This window comes from Nymphalis io, chromosome 10 (assembly GCF_905147045.1).
Source record: "Nymphalis io chromosome 10, ilAglIoxx1.1, whole genome shotgun sequence".
NCBI classification, from domain to species: domain Eukaryota; kingdom Metazoa; phylum Arthropoda; class Insecta; order Lepidoptera; family Nymphalidae; genus Nymphalis; species Nymphalis io.
The window spans coordinates 6,312,371-6,339,792 of NC_065897.1; the positions used below are offsets into that span (position 1 = coordinate 6,312,371).

The 27,422-nt window shown below is 31.2% G+C and overlaps 1 protein-coding gene across 6 annotated transcripts in view; it reads right to left on the bottom strand.

Moving 5' to 3' along the window:
- Positions 1 to 27,422, bottom strand: part of LOC126771249 (dachshund homolog 2) — a 133,508-nt gene that overhangs the window by 58,341 nt on the left and 47,745 nt on the right. For 4 of the 6 annotated variants that reach the window (XM_050491037.1, XM_050491035.1, XM_050491033.1 and 1 more), the window contains 3 exons: positions 18,457 to 18,596; positions 6,625 to 6,814; positions 4,014 to 4,073 (listed from right to left, as the gene is read on the bottom strand). In XM_050491037.1, coding sequence (XP_050346994.1) covers positions 4,014 to 4,073; positions 6,625 to 6,814; positions 18,457 to 18,596 — 390 coding nt within the window. The remainder of the gene's footprint in view (positions 1 to 4,013; positions 4,074 to 6,624; positions 6,815 to 18,456; positions 18,597 to 27,422) is intronic. The other 2 variants (XM_050491036.1, XM_050491034.1) reach the window with 1 other exon arrangement.

The following is a 27,422-nucleotide window of genomic DNA, read 5'->3' on the forward strand; positions in this document are numbered from 1 at the left end:
TTATTGAGTGAAGGGATCTAATTGATTGCTCAGTTTGACGTCTCGTCACACTTCGTTAAGTATATGACGTTTTTAAAATATCTACAGAATATAGATTAAGTAATTCCAAAGTATAACAAAAATAAAGGTTGATCAGTACGAAAATCTAAAAATATAGCAAAATTTTTGCAAATCATTTCAGAGTGACACCTGCGTAATAAATCTTCTACAATCTGTACGCGCTTCCGCATAAAATTTAATCCTAATTTGGAATTAGCATTTCGAAGCTACCTTTTTCACTATTTTCATAAGGACTATAGCAGTGAAGTTGTAAATTATTTATTTGAATTTCACAACAAATTCCATGCCGTCACAAAATAATGAAACATTAGCGAGCTTACACAAAATCGATGAAGAAAGTTGATACCTTTGAGGTTTTTATAACGCATCCCTTATCGCTGTGTACATATCATTAGTAATGCAAAATAATGGGATACGGACACCTCTTGCTGTTTGCGAGCTAATGATTAATGCTGTTCGCCATTAATTCTTATTTTTGATGAGAAATTTGACTTGTGCTGTCAGGCGCCGGATCCAGATTAATATAGGCTGACGTTGCAACTTACGCTATAACAACGTTAGACGCTCCCCGGTTATGATATAAAACCTTTATCCTATCTCCGTGTTTTGTTCCATATCTGTTAGGAAATTTTCTTTTACTATTTCGTCACATTTGAATTCTTAATAAAGGGTTAGAATATCATATATATTGATAACTATTGAAATTATTAGAGTATATATTAAAATAGTTATTTAGTTATTATTTTAAAATTTGCAAAATCCATACACATAAACATCAAGCAAGGAATATCAAAGCGAATGCAATAAATAGTTCGGTTTACCATCGGAACTACCCGAATAGTTTCAGCCATAAAAGGGCAAAGTACAAAGAGCTACGTAAAATGCCAGTACGACCGCATCGGTGACAATCTCGGAAGGTATTCAGAGGGCTGACTACCATGACTCGGCACCCTTTACGCAACGCCCTACGCATACTAGCCAACTGAAAATCAAAAGTCGCTATTATTAATGACTTCGCATCATGACAATCTAAATAACTCTGCTGAAACTTTAGCTATAAACGCGCGAAAATGATCTCCAACGAAATCGTGACATAAATGTACAGTCACCAGATGCGATCTCTGGTATCATCCTTCAAATAGAAGCGTAGAAAAATTATTGAAGATCCGAAGCATTCAGCATCTTTATCTCTCGGATACAAGAGTTCATTTTATGACCATTAATTTTGTCTTTTCCTCGGGTGTTTTATCACAGCGACGATGCTCTGTCGCGCGTCTCATTAATCAAAAGCATTTGTTTACAACGAAGGGAATTTGATTTGATTAAAATAATTCGCAATATCCTTGATAAATATCACCCTCGGTCTTCGTTTGATCTTCGTTGAAATTAATGGTAGAGGATTCAATCACGCAAATGTTACTGTCGCGATTCTTGACATTTTCTACTACAAGCTGATAAAATATCTAAAATTTTATATGAGTATGCGTACTGATTTATTTTTAATTCAAGTTGCGCAAAGTTTATTGCTATTCCTGTAATATCATAAAGAGTTAATATTTATTTAATTTCACTGATCATATCTGAATGCAAAAAATAATTAGTATTTTGAAAAATTAAGCTTATTATATTTTTAAAAAATCGCTTGAGAACTATAATTACAGATAAACAAACAAAGGTATCTTTCCAGAGCAAGGGGCACGGTGAATAACGATCGACGTCAGAGCGATGTGTGCAGCGTATGCCCTCGGCTCTGCCGGCTGTCCCGGCTCCCGGCTACCCGGCTCTGCCGGCTTAACCCGCCGTACGCCGATTAATCGCAGCTAATTCGATCCGAAACGGAATTAAACCGGACCAATGCATAGATCCCAACGATTTGTTGACTGTTAATTGAGTTGTCGTTTGATTTACTGCAGATTCGGATACGTTTAATAACCGTTTTTGAAATTTTACTCTCTCTCTCTCTCACTCTTTATACGAACATTAGCTAAAGGTATTGTAATGTGTATCCTTAATCTAATACAGTTGTATAATTATAGAATTTTTGAATCAAGGCCAGTAATTATAATTTTTTAAACCTTAATTTTGAGTTTAAAATAATTTATGGTGAGAGAAAATATTGCGAAAAGAGCTGTTTGTGGCGGAAGACTAAACTGACGGAACTAAAATATATATCTTCTCCCACGTGTGTCCCACATATATAAGACTATTTTTTATTCAAAACATATCATCTTAAAATATTTCTTCATGTATTGAATTTAACAGTCTCCATATCACTTAAGATGAACAAAGAGTCTAATAATCACGGTTGAGTGCTCTTGAAAGATGCAAAACAAACAGTACCTACGAACAGTAACTACGAATTATATTAAATCAGAGATAATCCTGTCAATTAATTGGACTTAGGATCGAGAACCGGTCGGCGCATGCGCGAATCAAACGAACCGAGCCGATAAACCAAGGACCTCGATATTAATAAACATTGTAGCTTGTTATAAATGTCAATATCAGAATTATAAGACGTGCGTCATATGAACTTTTAATTTTCCGTTTTATATTCCGTTTAAATACTTTTTCTTCAATTTAGACTCGTATTATTATCATTATATACTTATTATGTCTATGAATTTAGTAGTTTTTTTCATTTTAATTATTTATTTTAAGTAAAAATTATATATCCCACTGTTGGGCTCTCTTGTTGGCTTCTCTTCGATCAACTAGAAACTTTGTAGCCTATCCCACCACGCTATTCCAATGCGAACTGGTGAACACACATGTGGTAGATTATTATCAAGTACATTGAGGTTAAGGATCGATATTAATTAAAACATGATTGAATAAAATTTACTAATTCATCTCTGATAATTTCCAATACATAATGAAACAGTAGAGCAAGTTATGGCCAGCAAAGCGACATAGATATATACTTTTTCTTTTCTATTACAGTACAACACGAGTTTCTTAAACGAGTGCGCTTAGTAGACTAAACATTTTAGATCCTTCGTAATTAAAACTAAAAAGATAAAACAAATCGCACAATAGATAGGCAACCCAAAAATTACCAAGTAATTTCTTTTAAAACAGCCTTAATCCTATACCCGTGGCGGGCGAACGCGGCTGACAGTGACACATCGGTACAAGGCTGGCTGTCCGACTGTAATTCTACCCAACTCGCATGGACCATGGATACGTTTTATTTTCAAATCTAGAGGATTAATTAGCACAATATATTAAAATCAGCCTAGATTTTCTGAACTTCAAATATTAATTTAAAAAAAATAACCTCTAAATCTTTTTTGAATACAATATCAATAATATTTAAATAGAAACCTCTTTTGATTTATATTTAAAAAAGTTCGTATTATTTATACATTTATGAAAGAATTATTAAGATTCAGTTTACGAGAACTCCATTTCATGGAAAAAATGGTACGGTTATATTTATATACTAAAGGTTTCAAATCAAAATCGATGCACTTAATCGGCACTTGAAAATGAAGTCAAAACCGCTAGTATCGTTCGAGCCCGCCGATCAATCACCATCCATTAAGCAGGAAAAGAAAAGCGTTTCCCCTAACCATTGGCCCTCAAATCGGCCCAATTTACATGAGAGCCGCATTTTCCTCGCATCGAGATTAGCCCAGAATGAGTTTGATGAATTGTTCGCGCCCCGTGCCGCCGAAGCCGCCGAGCGGTCATTTGTTAAAAATACACCCGATCCAACGATCTAATTGTCTTCTCTAATTTCACACTCCCCTGTGTCATTTTCAAGCTGTTTAAATTAAAAACGATTTTGTTTTTAATTAATTGCCGTCTAAAGCTCTGATTTGATATACTTGATCATGAAAAAGAAGACTAGTTTTGTAATATTTACTTACATTACTAGTAATAATAAAATAATTTAAAAGAAAAAATTGAAAATAAAAAATAAGTTTGGACGAGATTTTATTTCTTACCTTTCTAGATGTTTTACGATGTCCTCGTAAGCCGCTCTACAATTCTCCCAAATACCAGATCTGTAGACAAAGGGAACAGAATAAGAGAAATAAAGATAAAACATGGTAAATTAAATATAAAACTTAAAGAGAGTAAAGAAACAAAACGCAGACAGCTTTTATCGTAATATAAAACAAAGATTTTAATACAAAGACTTTTTGAAACCAATAAGTCCTAGAAAGACAAAACTTGCAACAAATTGTTCTCAAGTATTTAAGAAAAAATTATTTGCTAATAAAAAAGGGTTTGAATGTAAAAGGAATAATTATGAGCACTCGATATTAAATGTTCCGTTAGGCTGAGCGAGGGGTCGAAGAAATTAATTATGTTTTTAAAACAATCGCTTATATTTGTGTCGTAACAACTCATGCGTGATCGTCGAAATTGTTTCTCAATTACTTTAGCACTTTGTTTTCATTAAACTTTTCTTCGAGGGAATACTTCTTACAATAGTTAAAGGGTTCCGGTAAGGGCTCGTTCATTCTCATCTTATACTGAAGCATACTTTTGTCCCTTTAGAAGCTCTCTAAATACTTCAGACTCATTTAACGTGTACATATAGGACATAGAAAAGTAAAAATAGTTTAGTAGTTAGTAAAGTTTTTTCTTAAAAAAATTATATTTAACATTGAAAAAAAGCAATGTTTTATTCGCATACTTATTCCTTATTTTATTTTAATATTAGGTACTTAACGCATACAATTCGTATTTGCAGTTTTTTTCGTGTATAATGCACGAACTTGTAAATAGATCGAGATAAAAAAATACGACTAGGAATTGACATAGTTACTATTTATATATTAATTGAAATAGTTACACCACCAATTTATAAATATCACTAAATACTTAAAATTCACAACTAAAACAGATAATCTTACGAATCTTTGAAGGTGTAGATCATTTAGATTATACAGAATAAAAAATAAAATTCAAGAAAATAGTTTAAAATAGTTTCTTTGACAGTGAAATTCCCTTTCTTACTATAGCTATTCCTGTTTAATTAAAAATCCTTTGACTGTTCAGTACATTGTAATATAACACAACAATCATACGACATATGTATTAACGGACGTAATACTTTTGTAGGTTATTGTACTTGTAGTTGAATCACTTGGGTGGCAGTAAGACAGTGGGGTAAGCTTGGGGTAAGTCAAGTCAAGTGAGCACTGCGGGTCTTCGGGCGGAAGTGAGGGCACTCAGTGTTTGTACTTTTCTTATTGGATTAACTCAGTCATTTAACCTGTATCACTTGTGACCCGCTTATAGGCTTCTTTTTCATTAACTTATGTATATAAGCTCATTATGACTTAATTAGTTGTAATTGTTTTAGCACGTCACATATGAATTAATATGTATAATATTATTATGGGTGGAGTATTTAAAAAAAAAACGAAATAAAAATTGAAATGGCTTATGTTATTGACACTTATGTTAGTATATATTTTAATATATTTTGTAGCTAATGTTTGCATTAGTTGTCAAAGGTTTAACCCTTTAAGTTGAAGTCCAATCCAAAACATAATATACATAAGAAGTTCTGCGTAAATATAATCTTCATAGAAATAATACTAGTTTCCTCCTTAGATTGCGGATATGGCGGTCAATCTCACTAACAAATGAAAGGAAAGACTGTGGCGCAAAAGAATATACCCAAAAACAGATGAACTTTCTATTCCCTCACTCTAAGTCTTATTAGACCGGAGAGTATTCTGACGTGTTGTAATAGGGCTGTTACTGAGAATTTTTTGACAGATAAAAAAAAAATTGCTACAAATTTATAAGCCTAATAAAGCTCAATTGGGCTTTATTAGACTTATAAATATGTGAATATAGATTAATTAAGCTCATCTTTTATTTCTCAATAAATAAAACGAAAATAAATAAAGCGATTTCATCATAAATTACATCCTAGACCTCAATGGTAGCCCATGTGGGAAAGTGGTACATAATACAGAATTAATACCAGCTCATATACCATGTTTGGGAAGCCACAGTTTTACGCGACCAATATCCGCTGTAAGCTGTATTTGTTTATTTGACGTTTTATTACATATTCAAAATGCATCAACTTTTACCAATATAGTGTCTCTATATAGATTAATTAAAGCGGATAATTCATTTTAAAATTATTGTGTACAAGAACATTTTTTCCGAATTCGTCGCTAGATGGCGTTAGCGTTTAAAGACGTATCTTTAAACGCTAAAAGTTATTAGAACGTATATCAAGTTATAGCCATGATTATCAAAATCATATCTTAGTAGATATGATTTTGATAATCATGGATATGATTTTGATAGTCATCTTAATTAATTAAAACGAGATATGTATGTACGTATGTTGATTATATTCGAAATACAAATTTATCGTTAGTGGTTTATCTTCTAACAAGAAATGTCATTTTCCAAAAGTCTAATTCACCATTATACTTTTTCGTTTTCGTGTGATTAGGATTAATTTAATTCTAATTATGTAAATTATTTATTTCAAGTAAATTGTTCTTACTTGTACCTCACTTTCATATAATTATGCTATGGTATATTATAGTAAATTGGTAAAAAGATAACTCTTACCTCGCGAGTGCTTCCATGTTGTGCATTGGTTGACCTTTAATGATGGAGCCGTCAGGTCTCGGCACACCATGATGAGGCATGCCAGGGGACATGAGAGCATGTTGGTGCATGAAGCCCATTGGTCCCAGATGAGTAGGTGGTGCATTGTAACCATTAGCCAGAAGCGGTGACTTATCCATTCGTGCCATTTCTAAAACAATGTGATAGATTACAATAAAATTCAGTACCTATTACATATTAATATTGATAAACCACATCAGTTTTTATAAATAGAATATTTATCCTTTTCATATTAATTTCGTTGTTTAACTGAAATCATTATAAAATATAAATATTGATTAAGCTTAAACCCAATAAAGGGTTTATGAAAATTTGGGCGCGGCATAAATTGTAATTCCCGTTTTCAATTCCTTATAATAAATAGCATAGCACTTAAATATAATCGCGAACCTACTCAGGTAAAATCCAATTAATACCCGGTATTATCATTTAATTACTCGTTCCAATAATCGAATCGCCCGTAAAACGGCGTATCAACAATAATAAAATGAGCAATGAATTTCGAGACTATTGTTTTCTGGGTACCACAAACAACCCGTGTAAACATGGGGGTGGAAGGCAAATATTCTTAAAATAACCCCCTATGGGGTAGCCGGTATCGGGTGGTCTTTGGATGTCCATACCCCCCCAAAGGTCACCAAACGGACTAGGGTGTCGGAAACAATTAACAAGGTGTCGAATTAAACACGAATTAACGTTTGGACCGTTAAGGAAACACCCTTTTCCATTGTACGCTCTACAAAGGATTTTAGGATTGCTGAGTATTTAATATGTGTTCGCTTTGTTACATGATTAGGGATCAGGTATATTTGAAAACATTCACAAATTGTTAACATTTATAAATCACGAAATTTCCATATCCATCATTCCATATTCCACATCATTACTATACACCCATTAAATATTTGTTTTTCCTTTTTTGTAATTATAAAACACTATAAAATTGGTTACACCATTCCATAAGTTAATATTATTTATCATTACAAATACATTTTTTTTTATTAAAATCCAAATATTAAGAGATGTTTTTGCTATTAAATAATAATAATAGAAAGTTGGAATGTAACAAAGATTATGACCAATGGGCCCTGAATTAATTGACCGGCTCTATTTACTTAGTTAACCGCCTGTTATCTTCTCAGCCATACACCGCATTTAATGTACTTGATGTTAGCTTTGAGTTTTACGAGCTAGTTGTTTTTGTTTTTACTGAAATAACAAAGTAACGGATATTAGAAATAATGATTTCATAACTACTCGTACTTCATCGATATCCAGCAAATAAAAAACAAGATACGTCATCAATTTTTTTCATTCAAATCTAAAACTATTTAGTCAATATTCTAGCTTGGTACTTATTAAGTCAATTTATAAAAAACAGCCAGTTTTATTTTATTTTTTAAAGTTCAATAGTGCCTGAAGGATTGTTTGGTTTTGTGCCTTGTATTAATGTTATTAGTATCTCAATCCCTCAAAAGTTCGTCAATTCTATATTTTCGAACATAACGTATATAATTTTAAATATATTTACATACTAAAATGTGCTAATACTATTTATTATCTACTTAATAACATATATAGTTAGTAAATATTCACGCAAAAATATTATAAGCAATAATAAATTAAAACTATAATTTTTATTATTATTGTAGAAGTTAGAAAGTTGTGTTATATGATATAAATTAAAGCTTAGTATGCAACCACAAAACGTACGGGTTAGCGTACCAAAAAACGTATTCACAAATCCCTAAAGTATAAGAACCCAACAACTGGTCAACCGCGCCGGTCAACCGCACTTACTAATTAACTAAATACGTGTTAAATCTCGTAATAACCTGCGGTTACAATAACCCTTCCATACACTCTCTTTGTCATTTATATATTTAATCATTTGCGTACTTCTAATGATAAATAACCGAAAAACATTATAAGTGATGTATCTTATTATTTTTATAATTCGTGACCACCTAACAGTATTTTATCAAACAAGCTTTATTTATATAACTTTAAAAACCATTTGAATTGTTAAGCTATATTACCTATTGACTTATAAATCCTTTTTTTTTAATTACATATAATTTTATTATCTTAGTTTAAAATCGAGATACAACTTATCACCCATGAGTATTAAGTATTATGATACTTGGATAAAAAATATAATCGCATTTAAAGACATTCCATCGAAACCAACAAAATGTTCATCGATTATGATTATAACTATTATTAAGCGAATCCACTGATCAGACATTTAAAGAAATGAAACGTCGGTTTAGAGCCGTTATTACAACGATTTTCATCGATTTATTGATCGAATACCGATTGACTGTCCTCGACAAATGATCGAACTAAATTACCGACCATTATTTAAAATTAGAATCGATAGAATCGAAACCTCAATTATATCACTTATGTGTTTAAAGGAGGTTGGGATAAAGGCAATCATAACCACAAATTTTAAGGACTATGTTTTTTACTTGGTAAAAAACCGATCCGTCTGCTTTTAATAATCAAACTGTTTGTTTGATTTTTATAGTGTCCAAGCAGAAGTATGATATCTATGTTTCACAGAAATTAATCAAAGTACGAAGTCAACAGGTATATCGTATACGAGATCGTTCTCGTGACAAGCCGCTGTGATTTTTTTTAAATTAGCAAGTCCTGAGATAATAACTATTGAATTTTATTACGAGAAAGATTACGAAATAACCGAATGAGTGAGGTATAAATGGTTGGCTGTAAAACGAGACGAGCGAGCGATTTTGCCAACAATGTAGGTACTTGTCCAATGTGCATGAACTATTATCAATGTAAATATTAAATTATAACATTACTTTTGTGGTGAATTATTTCTCTAGAAATTAAACAGCTTGAAATTTGGTCATTATTTTTACGTAACTAGCGGAGATTGTAAAATTAACACAATTTCTATATTAGTATGGTTAAATATTGTCATTATTATTTTCATTGTATTACTTTCATTATATTATAAGGAATATTAGACTAATCTAATATTCTTTATGAGATAGTTATGCACGGTCTTGTTATACTCATGCTGAATTTTATTTTCATAATAGATTCTTAGAGATGGCAAAATTGTTATAAAATAAAGTTTTCGTTGCATACTGATTTGCATTAATAATATTATATTTTCAAAAAAAAGTAAATGATCGCTCCGAGGCGATATCACTGAATTCAACAAATCTCAAAACAAAAACGACAAAAGAAACTCGAAATGATACAAAACAAGGCGAATTAAAAGAAAATTACAGGCGGTCGGCAATCGTAGCGTTTACAATAAACACATAATTGTACGGTCAGTGCACCAATGGCATATACGATTGGGCGAAATAATTGTCTGCAATTTAGTGGATAAATCGCAGCTTGTCGCTTGCATAAGCGTCGTATAATATATATTATTTTAAAACAATTACTATGGAACGGAAGTTAGTGACTGGTACTCTTTAATCTAATTATTTTTTTATATTATAATGTCATTTTTTTAATTTATGTATAGTAATTTATATAAATTTGTGTTATTTGATAAATGTACAGTTTGGATAGCTACCCTTAATGTCAATACGCGTTACAAGAAATGCCCGTAGGAGATACAAGCTATTATCATCAACACAAGTCACGTGCGAAGTACAATCAATAACAGTAATACACAATAGCCGGCGAAATGTGGACTGCCAATAACTTGAGTCAACAAGACGAACCAGACAGTGTTACCTGATCCAAGATTATTAATGTCCATAAATTAAATCCTGTGTAAAAAACATTTATTAGGAATTTAATTCTGTTTATTTTTATATTTAATTACATACATACCCTAGTATTTTTATTATTTTTAAATCTAAAAAAATTAATGAAATTAATATTCAAATAATTTAATTAAATATTATAGTGTTATAAAAAATATCTTGCTTAATAGATAAATTGCTTTATAGGGGCTCCTACGCTAAAATTTCAACAAAATCGGGCGAATATTTATCTTAGTTGCAACACCGTCAGACTTATATGTTTGCCATAAACTCTTTCATTTGGCTCGAACGAGCCTTATGAACAATAAAACGTTGAGGGCTGGAGATTTGGACTGTAATAAAATATTTGCCCTAGCACGCGCTAATCCGCGTCCCTCACTTACGACGGCAATTTGAGAAGTTATAGGTTGAAGAAAAGCGACGTCTTGTATACGAGTTAGAATAAAACACATCACTGTAACGTAATTTCACTTTACCCTCAGTAATAAAGTAATATTTTTAAGGAAGTCTTGGACAATCCTTGCGTAAACATTATAAAATAAAGGAACGGATGTTAGTAACTATTAAAAATACTGCTACGTGATAAATTTGACATGATATTTTTATAAGTGCAACATTGATTTGAATTAGTAAACACACTAACATAAGATATTTTGAAAGAATCTGGTGATTTATATATTAAGAAAAAAAAAGACATTAACAACGAACAAAGAATGTTATCAAAACAGTCTTATTTTAATTACTGTCCTACATTAATTATTAACTGAAAATAATACTTTTAAAAAACTAAGTTTAATTGACTAAACAAAATCTCGTTAACGGATTATAGTTTTTATTGAAGACACTAGTAAAGAACTTTAACGCAATTCGAGGCTATTTCTACGAGCGGAATAAAACTTCCCTCTGTAGCGTGAAAGAGGGTCAGAGTTAATTACTCGTAAATTGACCGGGATACAGTTTTATCCCGGATAAATATATGGGCCGGGATTAGTATGTGTCATATTTGTTATTATGTGAGTTTTAGTAATGGAAGATTCTTATAAGTTCTTAGGGTGTTTTGTACGATGTAAAAGACATATTTCTATTTAAAAAAAGGAAACATAAATAACATCAAGAAATATCAAGACTTGTTCGCGATTGTTTGATATATATTGTTGCGAAATATTTTAACTTACAAATATTAAGTAATGGTATTGCAAAGAATGACGTAAGCACCGACTTTCAATCGAATCGACCTAGAACTTGTTGAGAGCTACTCATCCGTAAACTTTTACAAAGGAGACTACGCCATTGTAACACAAGTATCAAAGATACAAAATCGAAGTATATTTTATTAATATCTATGCACAAAAGAGGGATTATATCCGTGGTTAATAACAGCTGCTGCTACCGAATCATGAAATAGAACATTTTTTACATCTATTTTTGATATTAGGTATAACTGTCAATATTACATGTTACTATTAGTTTTTGTACGATAATTGTTCTTGAACTTTGATAAGTATGAGCTATTTAATTTACTTTTTAATACAATCATTAAAAGGTATAATCCTATACAATAATTATTGTTGTTTTCTGTTGTATGAAGAAAACTTCTATAAAATTTACTTTTAATTATTATTAAACAGTCGCATGTCTGTTTAAATTATTAACTACCCAGAAGGAAAGTAGGAAGTTTTTATAATGAGCCTGATATTTCCAAAACAGTACATACTTTGACACATCGATAAGGTATTCGAATGTAATCGTTTTAAGAAATATTTCTGTATACTGTATATATGTATCAGCTTTTGTCTATCAAATCTCGATAAGACAATAATATCGATTAGGGACAACTTTTACTCAACGTATAATTATGCCACTAAAATAAATTAAGTTTTTATGGTAATCGATTTGTCATTTCTTTTAAATGGCAATATTGCCGAATTAGCAATTAAAATCAAGGTAAGTAAAAATACTAAGATAAAGGATCCTAGGTCCTCTAGGAAACGAGGAGACGTAAAAAGAGGAAGGTTAAATTACAGTTGGGGGCAGAGAAAGCAGAATTGACTGTAATTTGTATTATTAATAAAACTTGATAATACATATTCCCGTTTTTATTATAATCTGTTAACAAATTTTACTAAATTTTGCTCACAAATCACGCTCTTTAATTAGTGAATCAATATGATAATTTTATGTATCGATGAACTTCTCCGCCACGTATTGCAGATACTCATTATAAATAATCATTTTTGATTGTCAAATTTATCTGCCTCGATATCTCTGACAGGCTGTTAGGCAGTTGCTCGGATGAATTAATACAGTGTTATTACTGTCGCCGAGCGGATACAAACGCACTGAGTTACGACATAGCCTATAATTTCATTTTAACTTGATCGATTTTGGTTTATTAATGCCACGGGTATTATAGTTTAAGCTATTAGACTTGTTTTTATTATTGACAGGGAGTGGGGGGTATTTCTGTGTAGTTACTTTGGGTCTGTACCCAACCTCATTTCCCGGCTTGGGTATCACATTAAGCCTATCGGAATACAATATTTAGGATATAAATTATTGTCTTATTGTCTAGGGTAGCATGTATATGATAACGATAGTGATTAGACCTCTCAAAAAACTTGTACGAGTATATACAAAAAATGGTTGGTGTGTCTGTTAGTGATCATGTAACTTGACCGATTGAGGTAATATGCTTATTTTTTTTGGCAAGATATTGTTTCTAATGTATGATCCAATAGGTGGCACGAATAGTCAATTCATTAACAAATCCTAAACTAATTCGCAATATGTTTTTTCAGAAAAAAAACCGTAAAGTCTGGACCCGATAAGCCGGCGCTTTGGTTAGGTTATTTAAAAAAAAATCTTATTCTTACATGTTCGCGGACGCAGACGTAACTTCTTTTGCTTGTTATTCATAAACAAAATTAGGTAAAAACTTCATAATAATATATCTAAAGATAATATCAATAATTATAAAGGAAAATTCTGGCATTACTTCATCTTGTATATCTACATTTTTAGTTTTTGTTGTATTATAAATCGTAGTCAACATATTTTTTAAGATTCAATTATCTTACGTTAATAAAAACATGAACAATCATGAATTAAAAGTATACCGGCGCCGACATTCAAAATACGCCGGTATTGTTAATTAAAAGAAATTCCATCGTTATGCTTTTACTCGTGCAAAAAACAAAATGAATGCGCCATGATGACTGCGAGGTGTGAGTAATGCCGTAAGTGGATGGCAAAACAGCATTTTAATTGTAAACCTCGTTCCACACCACAAACAAAACGATGGGAATTAAACAGTTTATTGCTAATGTTAGTATGGAAATAGGTTGCACTGATGTACGTAATGACGGGCAAGAAATGTTTATTGCTACTGAGTAAAAAAACTGATTCTACTTCTCAGGAACTGTTATAAACAAAAGAAATTATTTATAACTAAGCGCATTAGATTTATAGGCTTAGTAGATTGATTGCTTCAATTTTTTTTAAATCCATTATTATGATAATACTAACAAAATGCGTTTTATTGGATGGTTGGTTTTTTTTAATATGAAAAAAAAATAACCTCGTGGGCCACCGTTTGCAAGTTGACGGTAGTATGCTAGAATTATTTTTCCAAGTGTCAACACTAATTGTATTCTATAAAAACAATTTAGAAACTGAACAGAATTATGTCGTGAAATATTGGTTCGTATTATGTGATAGTGATACATTAATGATTACATATAAAGGATACCCTTGATGCTTGTATTGTTTAAATAGCGAATTAGTAAGACTATTGATTTCATGAATGAGATATAAGTAAATTCTAGAATAGCACAAATTACAAAGCTTTAACTCAATCGGAGGAACGGTATAGGAAGGCATACACAAATAATGAAACAAATATATATACAGTATGCATTAGCCGATACCTAATAAAGATATAAATAAATCACACGCCTTTAATCAATCAAAGTATTTTTTCAAAATCAAATCAAACTTAATACACATATGTACGAAAAAAATCCTAATTTAAAAACGCAGTAAATTTCTATCTTATCTAAATCTAAATTGAAAAAAACTTTGGCAGTATGAGGTAACACGGAAAATATATAGGTGGTCTGCATTGATAAAAGGAATAAAGCGAAGTAATCATTCATAATATCGCTGATTCAATAAAAAAAAAATTAGATACTCTAATTGCAAATGTCTTGAAAAATGATTAACGTGCGTTAATAATAAAATAGTCGAATAAAGTAAAAGTAGAGTAAGGAGTAGTAAATGTAGACATATTATATATATATTATATATTTTAAATCAAGTTACTGCAAACCGATAAAAATAATTGTTGAATTACGACCATAACGTTTGATATATCAGAAATGGTCTTTAAAGGTTTTATAAAACATGTATGGTTTTACGGTTAGAGTATGTTCAGAAAAGTAATCATAGTTTGTTATATGTAAAAATAATTCAATTTTCAGAACGATTGAATGTTATCACATCACTAACTGTACTTGGATAGAATCACAGTAATAGCGTATTTTACCGTTGTATTTATCTCCGTGGATCACTGATGGCTTCAGTGGCTAGCTCATCATCTAAGAGGAAGACTTATCAAAAATGGCACCAATCAATTTTGATCTCTAATTTCTAAGAATGTAATTACTAAATTATTATTATATATTATAATTATAGTTGCTGCGTCTTGGGTACAATGCCACAATATTTTAGACAGCATGATTTTTCTATAAATTTGTTATGCTTATTGTGTTTTTCTTTTAATTTTAGTTATAAGATATATATAAGTAATTATGAATAAATTATTGTTATTATTTTCCTAAGTTTTTATTCCGCTATCGTTCATTCAAATTGTATATCAAACATGCAACTATAATTATATTAGCATCAAACTGTATGAACAGGAACCGAAGCAACGAACTCACACAAGTACTCATTTTACTACTCAGTTGATGCATTCGACTTACTTGTATAATTCTGAAATAATTATATAAGAACTCGTATTGCGTTTGAATATTTTATACAAGTTGATTTTCCTTTGACATCGCTCTCATTAAAGTTTAATATAAAGATACATTATCTGCCTATCTCTTATTTAATTCTTTTTTTTATTAAAGTGTAGGCTATGTAATTTTTTATGTTATAAGTAGGTAGACGGGCAAATGGGCCACCTGATGGTAAATGGTCGCCATTGCCCAAAAACATTGGTTTGTAAAAAATATTAACCATTTCTTACATCGCCAATGCGCCACGAAGCTTAGGAACTAAGATGTCATATCCCTTGTGCCCGTTATTACACTGGCTCATTCACCCTTCAAACCGGAACGCAACTATACTAAATATTGCTGTTTTGCGGTAGAATATCTGATGAGCGGTTGGTACTTACTCAGACGGGCTTGCGCAAAACCCAGGTTGTTGGTGACCACTGATCAGGTATTATATAAAAATAACCTGGTGTCTGTGACAATACAATATCGACACACTTGGATACATAACGAAACCAGTAGTACTTGTGCCATTTGCGAGGCACTCTCTAGTCTTTGATCGAAACACCTGTGTTCCACCTCACTTCGGCGTTTAATTGTCGCCGCGGTTATTGTTACTGTTTCCTTATCCATCTGTAATTTGTTTGATTGCTTGCAATTGCCACTTAACGTTTTAATCATTAAAAAGTTGAATTCCTATTGTACGGTGCACAGCATTATATGTGTGGGGATAAAAAGTAATTACATTAACTTTCAATTGCAGTTCGTTGAGTAAATTGGTTATTAACAATACGATAAATGTTATATTGCGTGTGTAGGTTTTTTGAAAAATATCAGCATTAATGTTAATTGTATGTAAATTATTACTTAAGTGACTACGAATATGTACTTATATGTACAATCATATAGACGATACACTAATGCTGAGTTTCTTTACTGAAAGACTTTTTGTATCAAGAATACCAAAAAGAATTGTATCAAGAAATATGTAATTAATAGCATATAAAAGCCTACTGCTCCGCTAAGGCCTCTTTTTGAGAAATTTGGTACTTATGGTAAATTTGTCTCTGCTCCATTTCATCCGGCACATGCAAGTTTCATCACGATGTTTCCTTCATGAGCACGCAATGAAAAATAATCTCAAAATATTCACATAAAAAATTCAGTGTTTGACCGGGTTTGAACCCGCAACCATCAGTTCAATTCACGTGTCCTAACCACTGGGCCATATTATTAACAATAATTATGTTGTTGTATATTTCCCATTACAATCACGGCACACAATCAAGAACAAAGGCGTTAACAGACAACGCTCGCAAATTGACTGATCCGTCATACCCCTCTCCCTTAACATAAACAGTCAAATCCTTACTTAATTTCAGTCGCAGAATTCAATCAGAATGTAAAGCTTTATACCCCTACGTAATGTTATAATGCCTTACATTATCCCCCCGTTTATATAACATCCGAATCGAAGCGACATCGTACGAAACCTTTAATTATTATCAACACATCATTTTCATACCAGTTTCCATAATAATAGGGCTGTCATTGAATAATTATTATAAAATATTAATATATATTTAGTCAAATATATTACCAAGGCTTTTACGTTTAATTTTGTATACTTCATACTATTACTAAAGACTAAACTCAATAAAACTTTAAATTTTATTTAAATAATGTGTAACGTTACATATCTATGCCATTTTTAATAATGTTTTCTAATCTTGTCAATAGTTTTTACGTGTCTAAGTTTTATCTTTATGAAATGGTAGATAGGTTTAGATAAAACGAATCGTGTTATTGCCATAACACATACTCGAAATTAAAATTAAGCGAGATGAAATGAGCATCAATTTTGATTTATCACCAAAAGATAAACATCAACCCTTTCACGGACGCACGTGGGCCGACGTCCCTTCCACGCATTTCATATTCCTATTTCCATTCCGTTCAACCTTCCTAGGAGGATTATATTCTGCCTCGGATATTTTCGTATCCTATTATTTCACGGGGTGAAAATGGGCCACCCGCCACCTCACTCACTCATTTAAACATTGACATTTATCTGACGATGCGAGTGTATGTATGTGTTAATAAATGTACGTATGTGTCTTGGCTCCAAGACATAGTGTCAGTGTGTGAGTTTCATCAACTACAAACCACTGTCAATGACTCGTCAAAATAATATTGGTTAAATAAGGGCTTGTATTATGATAAATTATGAACACATTCACATATTATTGTTACAATATCTATATACATATATTTATTGCTAATGTAAGTAGTGTAGTTAAATAGTATAAATAACGTTATTCATATTAAAAATTAAGAATTTTAAAATAATATTTAGACCGAGTAAAATAAAAAAATTAAAACAAAACAATGCTATCGAACTTAGGAAAGTGTTTCGAATTGCAAATTTAGGGAAAAAAGCGAACAAACTGCACTCAAAGTCAAATGCGGCAGTGCGCGATAAGCAAGTGTCGCTTATGCAAGATCACGAATGTAATTGCTCCCTTGTCTGGCACGACACTTTAAGCTGAAGCGAGACGGAACTCGCAGAACACGCAGGTATAAATGAGATGAAAGACAAAATAATCAACAAAGGTCTAAGCGACAAAAATGATTGATTGCCAGCCGTCTTACGCTGAGCTCTATTTAATCACTTTATTCCCTTTTCTCCGTTTGTGTTAGGATAATTTTGTATTTGTGTAATTTGTATATGAAATGAGGAGCATGCCACCCGAGAAGCGGGGCTTAACATCCGGCGCCTATCCGGAGCATCCAGAGACCCAATTCGATGTTATCACATATCACGTTATCGTTTCCTTTGATTTATATTATAAGTCGGATATTTAACGTCTTGATTGTAATTTCGTTAATTCCATGTGATGAAATAGATTATATGTAAAACGATATAATTTACTCAGATAATACCGAACGAAACACTATAAGTTTTCCTAAAAATAGTAGTTCCATATATTGTGTCGTATACAAGAACTTACCACTCATATGTCCGTTTTCATAAGGCGAGTAATCCCCATTCTCAAGTCGGTGCTTCTTGAATGGGTGTCCAGGGAACTGCGTCGCAGCAAGCGAGAGACCAACGCCGGACGCGCGCTTCGGTGGTCGACCCGGTCTGGAGCTGCGGACATAGTAGCACGTTACTGCCGTTTATGACGATGCACTTACACTAAACAGTGAGCTATTACAAGTTTTTTTGTGTAATAATATCGTGAGTATTTAAATGACATAGAACATATTATTCTAATGAAGGAATCAAACCAAAATCAGCGGGCCTAGACAAGTTACACATCATTTGTAAAAGACACGGAAATGTGTGGGAATTACTTATTTGATGTGTTGATCACAGATATACAAATAGAAAGGTTGCTAGAATATAATACATTTGTCTAAGTCGCCAAGAATTGGATCTCGCAATTTTGTGTTCGATATTCAAATTTATAATTACAATGAACCCAATAATTATATATACTTGTACTTGATTATAAAGTGGATATAGCTTATAAATAACCAGAATAGATATTAATACTACATACATTGCATTACATACTTACGATAGATTTTATGTGACGAAAAATGAATATATAAAATAACAATTAAATATAATCTGCGTGCGTTTTGGTTTGCCCTCACTATCAATTTCCATTTCACGTTCATAAGACAATTTTCATCTAATATCAAACATCTAACCTCTTAAGACTTTACTTATAAAGATTGTTTAGCGGTGATTAGTTAAACAAAGCTTTGTTTTCTTCTTTCGTATGTCAAATCTATAATCACAAAAATAGAGAAATTGGTTTTTAACTAAGCAGTCGCTAATCAAGCGTTTGTAAGAGCGGTATATTACGAATTTAAGCGCCGGACGAAGCTTGGAGACGATCATTTCTCTTCAATTAGACATGAAAAGGATAAAAAATTAATTATCCTAAATTCTAAAATTCAAATTTAAAATCAATTGACATCGGTACCAAAAGTGTGTGCAAAATTAATTTAGCTTATTTGCTGGGTAGAACTGGTTTAAAATGCAGTTGCAAAATTTTATATCTACATACTAACAGGTGAAGTGGAATAAATTCTTGTAAAAAGTGCAATTCTAACAAATTACATATAATTTTGCAACATTGATAATTCAATACAAAATGAATGCATGCCAAGATAACCCACTGTTCTGTGTATATTGTGTTCATAAATGACAAAAATCTACTTTACATCAACATTAGTACGTAATTCTTCGAATGCATTTAATTCTAATTTAAACAAAATGTTGGTAAGTATTTTTTTTATTATACTGAATCTTCTTTAAAAAATATTATATATTTAATAAAAAAAAAAACTATAACTAAAATATTACAGACTATCCCAAGAAAAACTTAGTACACTTCGAAAGCATCAAATTTATAAAATTATTTCATTTTTGCCATGAGACTAAATGATATTAAAGTGTGTTTTTATAATTTAAAAAAAGAAAAAATATATAAAATAAACATTTTAAAAAAAAACACATGGTCTTATAATATTATAAATACCGTAGGCATGAAATTATTATTAGTCCCTAAAAAATAAAATATTTATAAAATTTACTTAAATGATTCTTTTTTTAATATTAAAACGAAATAATAATGCAAAGTAACTTTTTGCTCACTTTTTGCTTACTAAAAAAAGAACGGGCAAAAAGTTTTATTTCTATCATCTATTGTATACCTATGAGGTACCCAATACCCGTGATTTTTAAGACAGTTCTGAGCAATACAAAAGAAATCACTTTCAGTTCATTGCCATTAATTGTCAGAGAAGTTTTATAATAATTACCCTATAAATACGTATCAAGTGACCAATAAAAAGGAACAAAAATAATTAATTAATAACAATTAAAACGAAATGGGGCGGGTATCTAAGTCTCCTTGTGCAAGATTCTTTACGGGATTTATTTAATAAATCATGTTCTCGCGTGAGGGTAGACCCAGATTTATTTTTATTTATTTCACTCCCCCTAAGATTTAATACCGTAAGACATCGTCCGCAGTTTCCACAATTTCACGCTTATTGTTTTCCCATCCGTGATTTATGGTCAAGTAATAGTGTACAGTATATTCCTGGCTGCAATAAACTTTGTCACCTAAATCTTTACCCTTAAGCCTATTACAGTCGACAAAATATAAACCTACGAGTTAAACTTGTAATCAAAAAACTACGGTCTATGTTATATTAAAATGATCATTTATGGTAAAACTATTTCAAGACCATATTCAGGAAAAATCTAAAATATGAATTTCCTCGATTTTTAAGAATAATAATAGTGGTTTTTGAGGGCTATACTAACAATAAGTTTCGTGCTCTATTGTTATTAATTTATCGATACAATGTGTAAGCTGCAGGGGTAGACTTTTACGGCCGGCCGTCGGACGACAATTCTTCTTGAGAATGGGATTGCCCCAACATCATGTTGGTGGTTAGGTACTCGTTGAGATTGGGTGAGCTTCTAGTCTACTTTGCCGACAAACGGTTTTACTGTATCTTCACTAAAGATTGCATCTTCAAGCCCAGGTAAGCTCCACTGTGATTTGTTGAGATGTGATGTTCATAATTTGTGCTCAGCGGTATGTGTTGCATAAAACATTTGACTATGATTATGCCTCTGCCTCTGCGTTTGTTGATATCATTTAGGTTCTAAGAAACTCTTTACTGATTTTCGAAATTATGAATTGCATTCTTGCAATAATTTTATCGACTTACGAAGTTCCGCTATATGATCAGACTATGCAATAAAATAGAGCAATTGCAAAGTTACATTACAACGATCTCATATCGTCGGACAAGTTCGACAATTATCGAGGGAGCGATGCTGTTATCATAGTATCGGCTTACGCAGAAACTGACTCTCGCCTATTTATTTTTATGTCAGCAACCGTCATTATGAGATACTCCATTAGCTCGGATTGTGGTATCTCGTTTTCGGTAGGTGGGGCGATTCGGTAACATGACGATTCTGTTTTGGTGTGACATTTTGATAAAAGATTTCACTATCTACATATTATAAGTTCTGCATCAGACAAATCTCTAATATGCTCAAACACCTTTTATAAATTTTATATTAAAAAAATATCTTAAAATACCTCGGTCTTAACATAATAAATTTAATAATTAAACTAAACGTATGAAAGAAACCAAGCATAATATTTAGAACAATAAATTTTACTCATGACTCAATAAAAAGTCTTTCCGGTGGTCGCACATCGACAGATGTATACCAAAATAGCGACAATAAATTGGAAAATGACGCGCACAAAAATTGTAACTAATTTATTTTTAACACCTTCCTCCAGTAATGTAATGCTGGAAGCGTAAAAATCAAACAAAACGATGACTACCACCTAATCGAATATTGGGTTTCAAGGTGCTACGGTCCACTTGACCGTAGTAGATTTTTTATTGATTATTGATATTTTTAGTTTCAAATAAGATTTCGTTTATAGCTGACAAGTATTCAATACATGTCAGAGGGATTTATATACCTCACATATTTCAATTACACTTTTTAAAAAGATATATTCTTAAGCCAGGGGTAAACACTCAAATATATCTGTAACTATAAACACTATTTATAAGAAAATAGCCATTTATTTATTTATGTAATTTATATTTATCATAACAAACGTTCGGGAGCGCAAAATCAAACAAAACACAAAGCGACGAAATCGAATATTGAAAGTGTCGAGGGACAGAGATAAGGAACGCGTGCCCCTTGCCGCCACTTAGACCACACCGTAATCTGAACACCAAAGCTCACTCCGATAAACTGCCATTAAAAAGCGTTCGATTTATTACTCAACGATTTCCGAACGATTTATATGGCCGTGCAAAGTGCAGAACATTATCGACTTATGTCAATGTATAGCTGATATAATTCAGGATCGTTTACTTAAGGATGCACTGGTTCAAGAATTTTTCTTATTTGCTTTAAGATTGATTGATATTAATAATGTAAAAGGCGATAAATAATAAAATTAAAATAAAATATTACGAGTCTACCTCCCACCAACCGCGCCCATGATTCTTAGAACAGCTTTAATATTATGTTCCAAGCTTCTAAGATTAGTACTCATCCAGCAATTACACATTGTGAAAAATCGTATAAACCATACCATTAAAAATTCGATGAAACTCAATGAAATCGACTATTCTAAACATTTAGTTTTCAAAAGATTTTTACTTAAGCAAAACATATTAAATGACTGCCATTTATTTTCATATGGATTAGTAAATGTGTTACAATAAGATAAAAGTCAAATGATAATTTACAATAACATTTGTATGGAAAGTTTTCTTTAGGCTGTTTTAAAATCTACAATTCCCCGATTAAACGATGTACACAAGAAACGCCAACAATCTCTCCGTGTGCGTTGACGTAATTAATGTACAACGCCTTCTTAGCCTATAAGACAATACTGTCTGAATTATTTATTTTAGCCTGCTAAAGTCCGGATAAAATAGATTAAATGAATCAAAAAAACAAATATTTGCCATATTTCTCTACATTTGCAGAAAGTAAACAGCGAACCGTACATATTTATAAGTTATACTCTTTCCGATCAACCCTACCCTCTGCCCTAGTGAAACTAACACCGCAGATAGTTTTGCTTTTTGTTATATTTGCCTGGCAATATTCATCACTCACTACCCATGTCACTGATCAAATAGCAACCACAAAGGATCCCCAGATATTTCTGACAGATCTACCCTTGATAGATAGCCCATTTAACAAATATACATGTTCACTATAATATATTTGTAGATATAGTATTATTTAAAATATATACTACATATTGGAATTTTAAAAACAGAGCAATATTAGCTCCTCACGTTTATTAAGAGTACAAACAATCGGAGCTTCATACAAACTATGAATAGATATCGACTCTCTGTTATTATATTCGTGTTACTATTCTCGACTCTTAGTGGACGTGTTCACACTCACTACCAATTACTAACACTAAATCATAACATTCACGTAGCGTAAACATCCTTCCCTAAGACGAGCAGCTTAAAAAAAGTGAAAAGACCAAATATAAGTCGCTGACAGCCGATGGCGAGCTAATAGACATAATCTGTTTATATATTATTTTTTAGTCCCGAGCGTCCGATTTATTTACACGATACTATAATTCGTATGGGAATGTTTATATGAAAAAATGTAATACTATTTACGTTAATGTAAAGAAAATATATTATATAATTAATAAAGATTTGTTAAAAAAACGTCAAGGAATGATCGTTCTTAACAATTTTATCATTATTACTAATAATGATAAATATAATAATTTTGTTGAATGATGAAAAATGATTAATTTTTCTACTTTTTACCTAATTGCAAAATCTGCTCTGAAGCATGACGTAATTTTTTTCACTTATAATTGACAAAAATTACACTTTGAACCTCCTAAGATTTTAATTTTGTTCTCACGACTTCATTGCAAATAAATAATTTGTTTCATTTACAATAATATATACGATTTTATAATTTTATAGACGAGTAGGTACAAAACACCTTATATTCCCTAAATAATAACAATGCCGATTATTGCCGTCATTACATTAGCACAATCTAGTATTGATGGTAAGAAATGATTTCACTATCATTTTGTAATCATTTAGAACATCTAGAGATCTCTTTAAACGACGTTTCCTTTTCACGATACACCTCTCTCGGAAATACCGTGTCCATATTACACCAAACAACGAAGCTCTGTCTTAAAAAATGGCTCAGGAATCGGTAGACGAGGTAAAACAAACGCACGTAATCTTATCTACGGTAAACTCAAACGCAGTAGCAGTTTGTCTTGGGTTCAGTACAAACATGATAAATGATTTCGGTTATAAAAAGCGTTGTTCTATTTTGTAAACGAGTTCCGGTCGGAGCGAGAGATTCATTCCTTGATTAAATTATAATACCTATTCACCTTGAGAAGTACCTGGAGAAGAAGAGAAACGAACATTATTGATTTACCAGAAACAATTCTAATCTATGCTAGTTAACATTAGTTATGTTAAAAAACCTTAGGCAATTCATATAAACAAATAAAGCGCAGACTTCACATCATTAAAAACAATGTTTTAATAAAAAAAAGCAAAGAAAAATTTAATTGTAACCAAAAATTAGAGGGTACATCGACAGTAACAATAAAAAATGAAAGCAAAGCCACGTTTAAGTGTGTCGTAAAAATAAAAATTAAATAAAAAATGCTTAGGGTGGAAAAGTTTCGGAAGCGTAGTACTGCTTAGCAATTATTTCATGTTCAGATGGAGCAACGGTCTTTTAATATTACCTGTCCCTAGGCTATTAACCTTATCCAAGGACCAATTAAATATTACATTAGCATACGTAATTTATTTTCTTAGCATCGTTTTAACTCTATTTCTGTCTTATTAGGCAATTATACATTCTTTACATAAAGTATATTTGACCACTTGAAATTATATCAACGAGTATATTTTTTAATGTCTTATTCCAAGGAACATAATAAAAGGCAATCAACATGTACGTAACACTAGTTATGTAAATGTACATACAATCTAATTACTATATAATAACTTTTTTGTAATTGTATAAGTGCAATAAGTTAGTCGCTAAACAAAAACACAAACATAACACACATCTAAACAGCGATTATTATATGCAGATTTATAAGAAGTATTTTCTAAATATACGGGAGTTTGCCTCAAAGGAATACATACATATATATATATATACGTAGACAAATCGTAATTTATAAAAGATAATTAAAGATTAAAAAAGCAAACCTAACAATAACAATCTATCGATCACAGCAACGACCAATTTTCTTTATCGAGAACTACGAGTATAATATTTTATTTCATATCGGTTGTAGACGGTCTAACAATTGCAGCATCGTTTTATTCATTTAGTGTACAAAGAAATCATAAGTTAATAAAGCAAGTCATTGCCAGGTAGCCGGTACGTTTCAATTTCTTGAGGCATTTTATTTACAAAACTAATTACGTTTGTCTGATGGAGTATTAAACAGCTCTGGCTGCCTTGATTCGATGACAGTTAATAAAGACATTCCGTACAAATTTAAGATCAGACTATTTTATCTCTAACTCCGTTTGATAATGAAGAAATGTTATTATAGTTGCTTTATTTCTTATTAGAGATTGTTATTTAACTAGTTTATTTACGGTGGAGAATCATTGTTTATTATTTATTTTTATATTACTACTTTTATTCGAAGTAGTATTAATATATTTTAAGCACTTATATTCTGTTACAAAATGATTCCGTATTTTTTCATATATTATACATTAATAAATTTATATAGCTACATAGCACATAAATAATATGCAATATAATTTATGAAACAAAGTTTTTATCTCTTTCTTTTAGATATTAATTCTCTTAAAAGAGTATAATAATATTATTATTTTTATTCTTTATCCTTTATGAGGCTCTCAAATTAATAGTATTTAAATAGTATATTTTAATTATCAGCTTTAGTAAAATAGAATAGCATTCGTTGCAATTCTTTTACTATTATTTCACGTTTAATCTTATATTGTCCATATTAATGCTTAAATTTGGCTATGCAATCATGTTGATATAGTAATCAATATATCTGAATAAAGCACGCAGAAGAAGTGATAAATAATAACACCCCACCTAATTCCCAAGCTTAAGAAAGAAGAACGATTTTTTTATATTGTTCTTTTTTTTAATTTTTATTACTGTTGGCACGAACTTTGTCGGCACGCCACGTGGTCCGGATAATTGAAATGTCCAAACACTGAATTTATGTTGCTGTTGTTACTATGATGACATTATATTATCTTTTTTTATTTCTATTAAACAATATACCCATTTTGTGACCTTGTAGCTTAGTTCGTTGAAATAAAACTTTTAATATTCAAAGATTAATTAAAATGATTTTAAAGTTTGCTTTGAATATTGAGCAGTACTTGGTTCCGTTGTCACTGGTACTTGTCAGTTATGTTCCGGTTGGAAGGGTGAGTGAGCCAGTGTAATTACAGGCACAAGGGACATAACATCTTAGTTCCTACAATGCTTATTAAGTGGTCACCAACGCCCATAGACAGCGTTGGTGACCGCTTACTTTTAGGTGGCCCATATGCTCGTCCGCCTTCCTATTCTATAAAAAAATATTGATAATTATAATTGAATAATTTCAAATGTTTAAACTATTTTTGTTAAAGTCGCTGCTTGCAACAGTATTCTATAATAACGGTTATACAATAAGAGCGTTCGTCCCGCATCCCTTTAGCGAGCAACGCTAGGGCAAAATAATCAGCCCTCAAGGGACAAGCTCTCGTAATTAGCGGCTGTTCATTTCTTAATTTCAATATTTAATTACAAAGGAAACTCGATGACTGCTGAGAAGAAAGAGACGTCATCTTCAGAAAGTCTTGCGAATTCGTTTTGTTTTATTCGTTTTGAATTAATTTCTGATACCGGCTTCTGTATTAATTCTTTGTCTACATTTTCAAAGAGTTTGTGAGTTGATATTCGTTATAAAAATAATTACAGCTTAATATTCATAATGAATAGATATGACCATAAAGTTAAATAAATCACAAAAATTTATATTTTAATTATTTAAAAGCACAAATATGTACAAGTATAATGTTATTGCAAAATGAAAAATATCAGATATTCATGATAATATTTTACGCAACATATTTCCAAGTATTTTATTATATTAATATAATTTATGTACAGCATTATAGCATTAAAACAATTAAAACGACATATAGTAAATTTTATAACGATTGGTATAACATTTAAGAAATTTAGAAATTATTATTTGTTAACTTAATATTACATGCCTTCGTTCAGAACCCTCATTTGTAACTGACTGCATTCATGGTTTTATTTTAATTTAAAAGCGATTGGCTCCGTATAAGATAGAACTCTCTT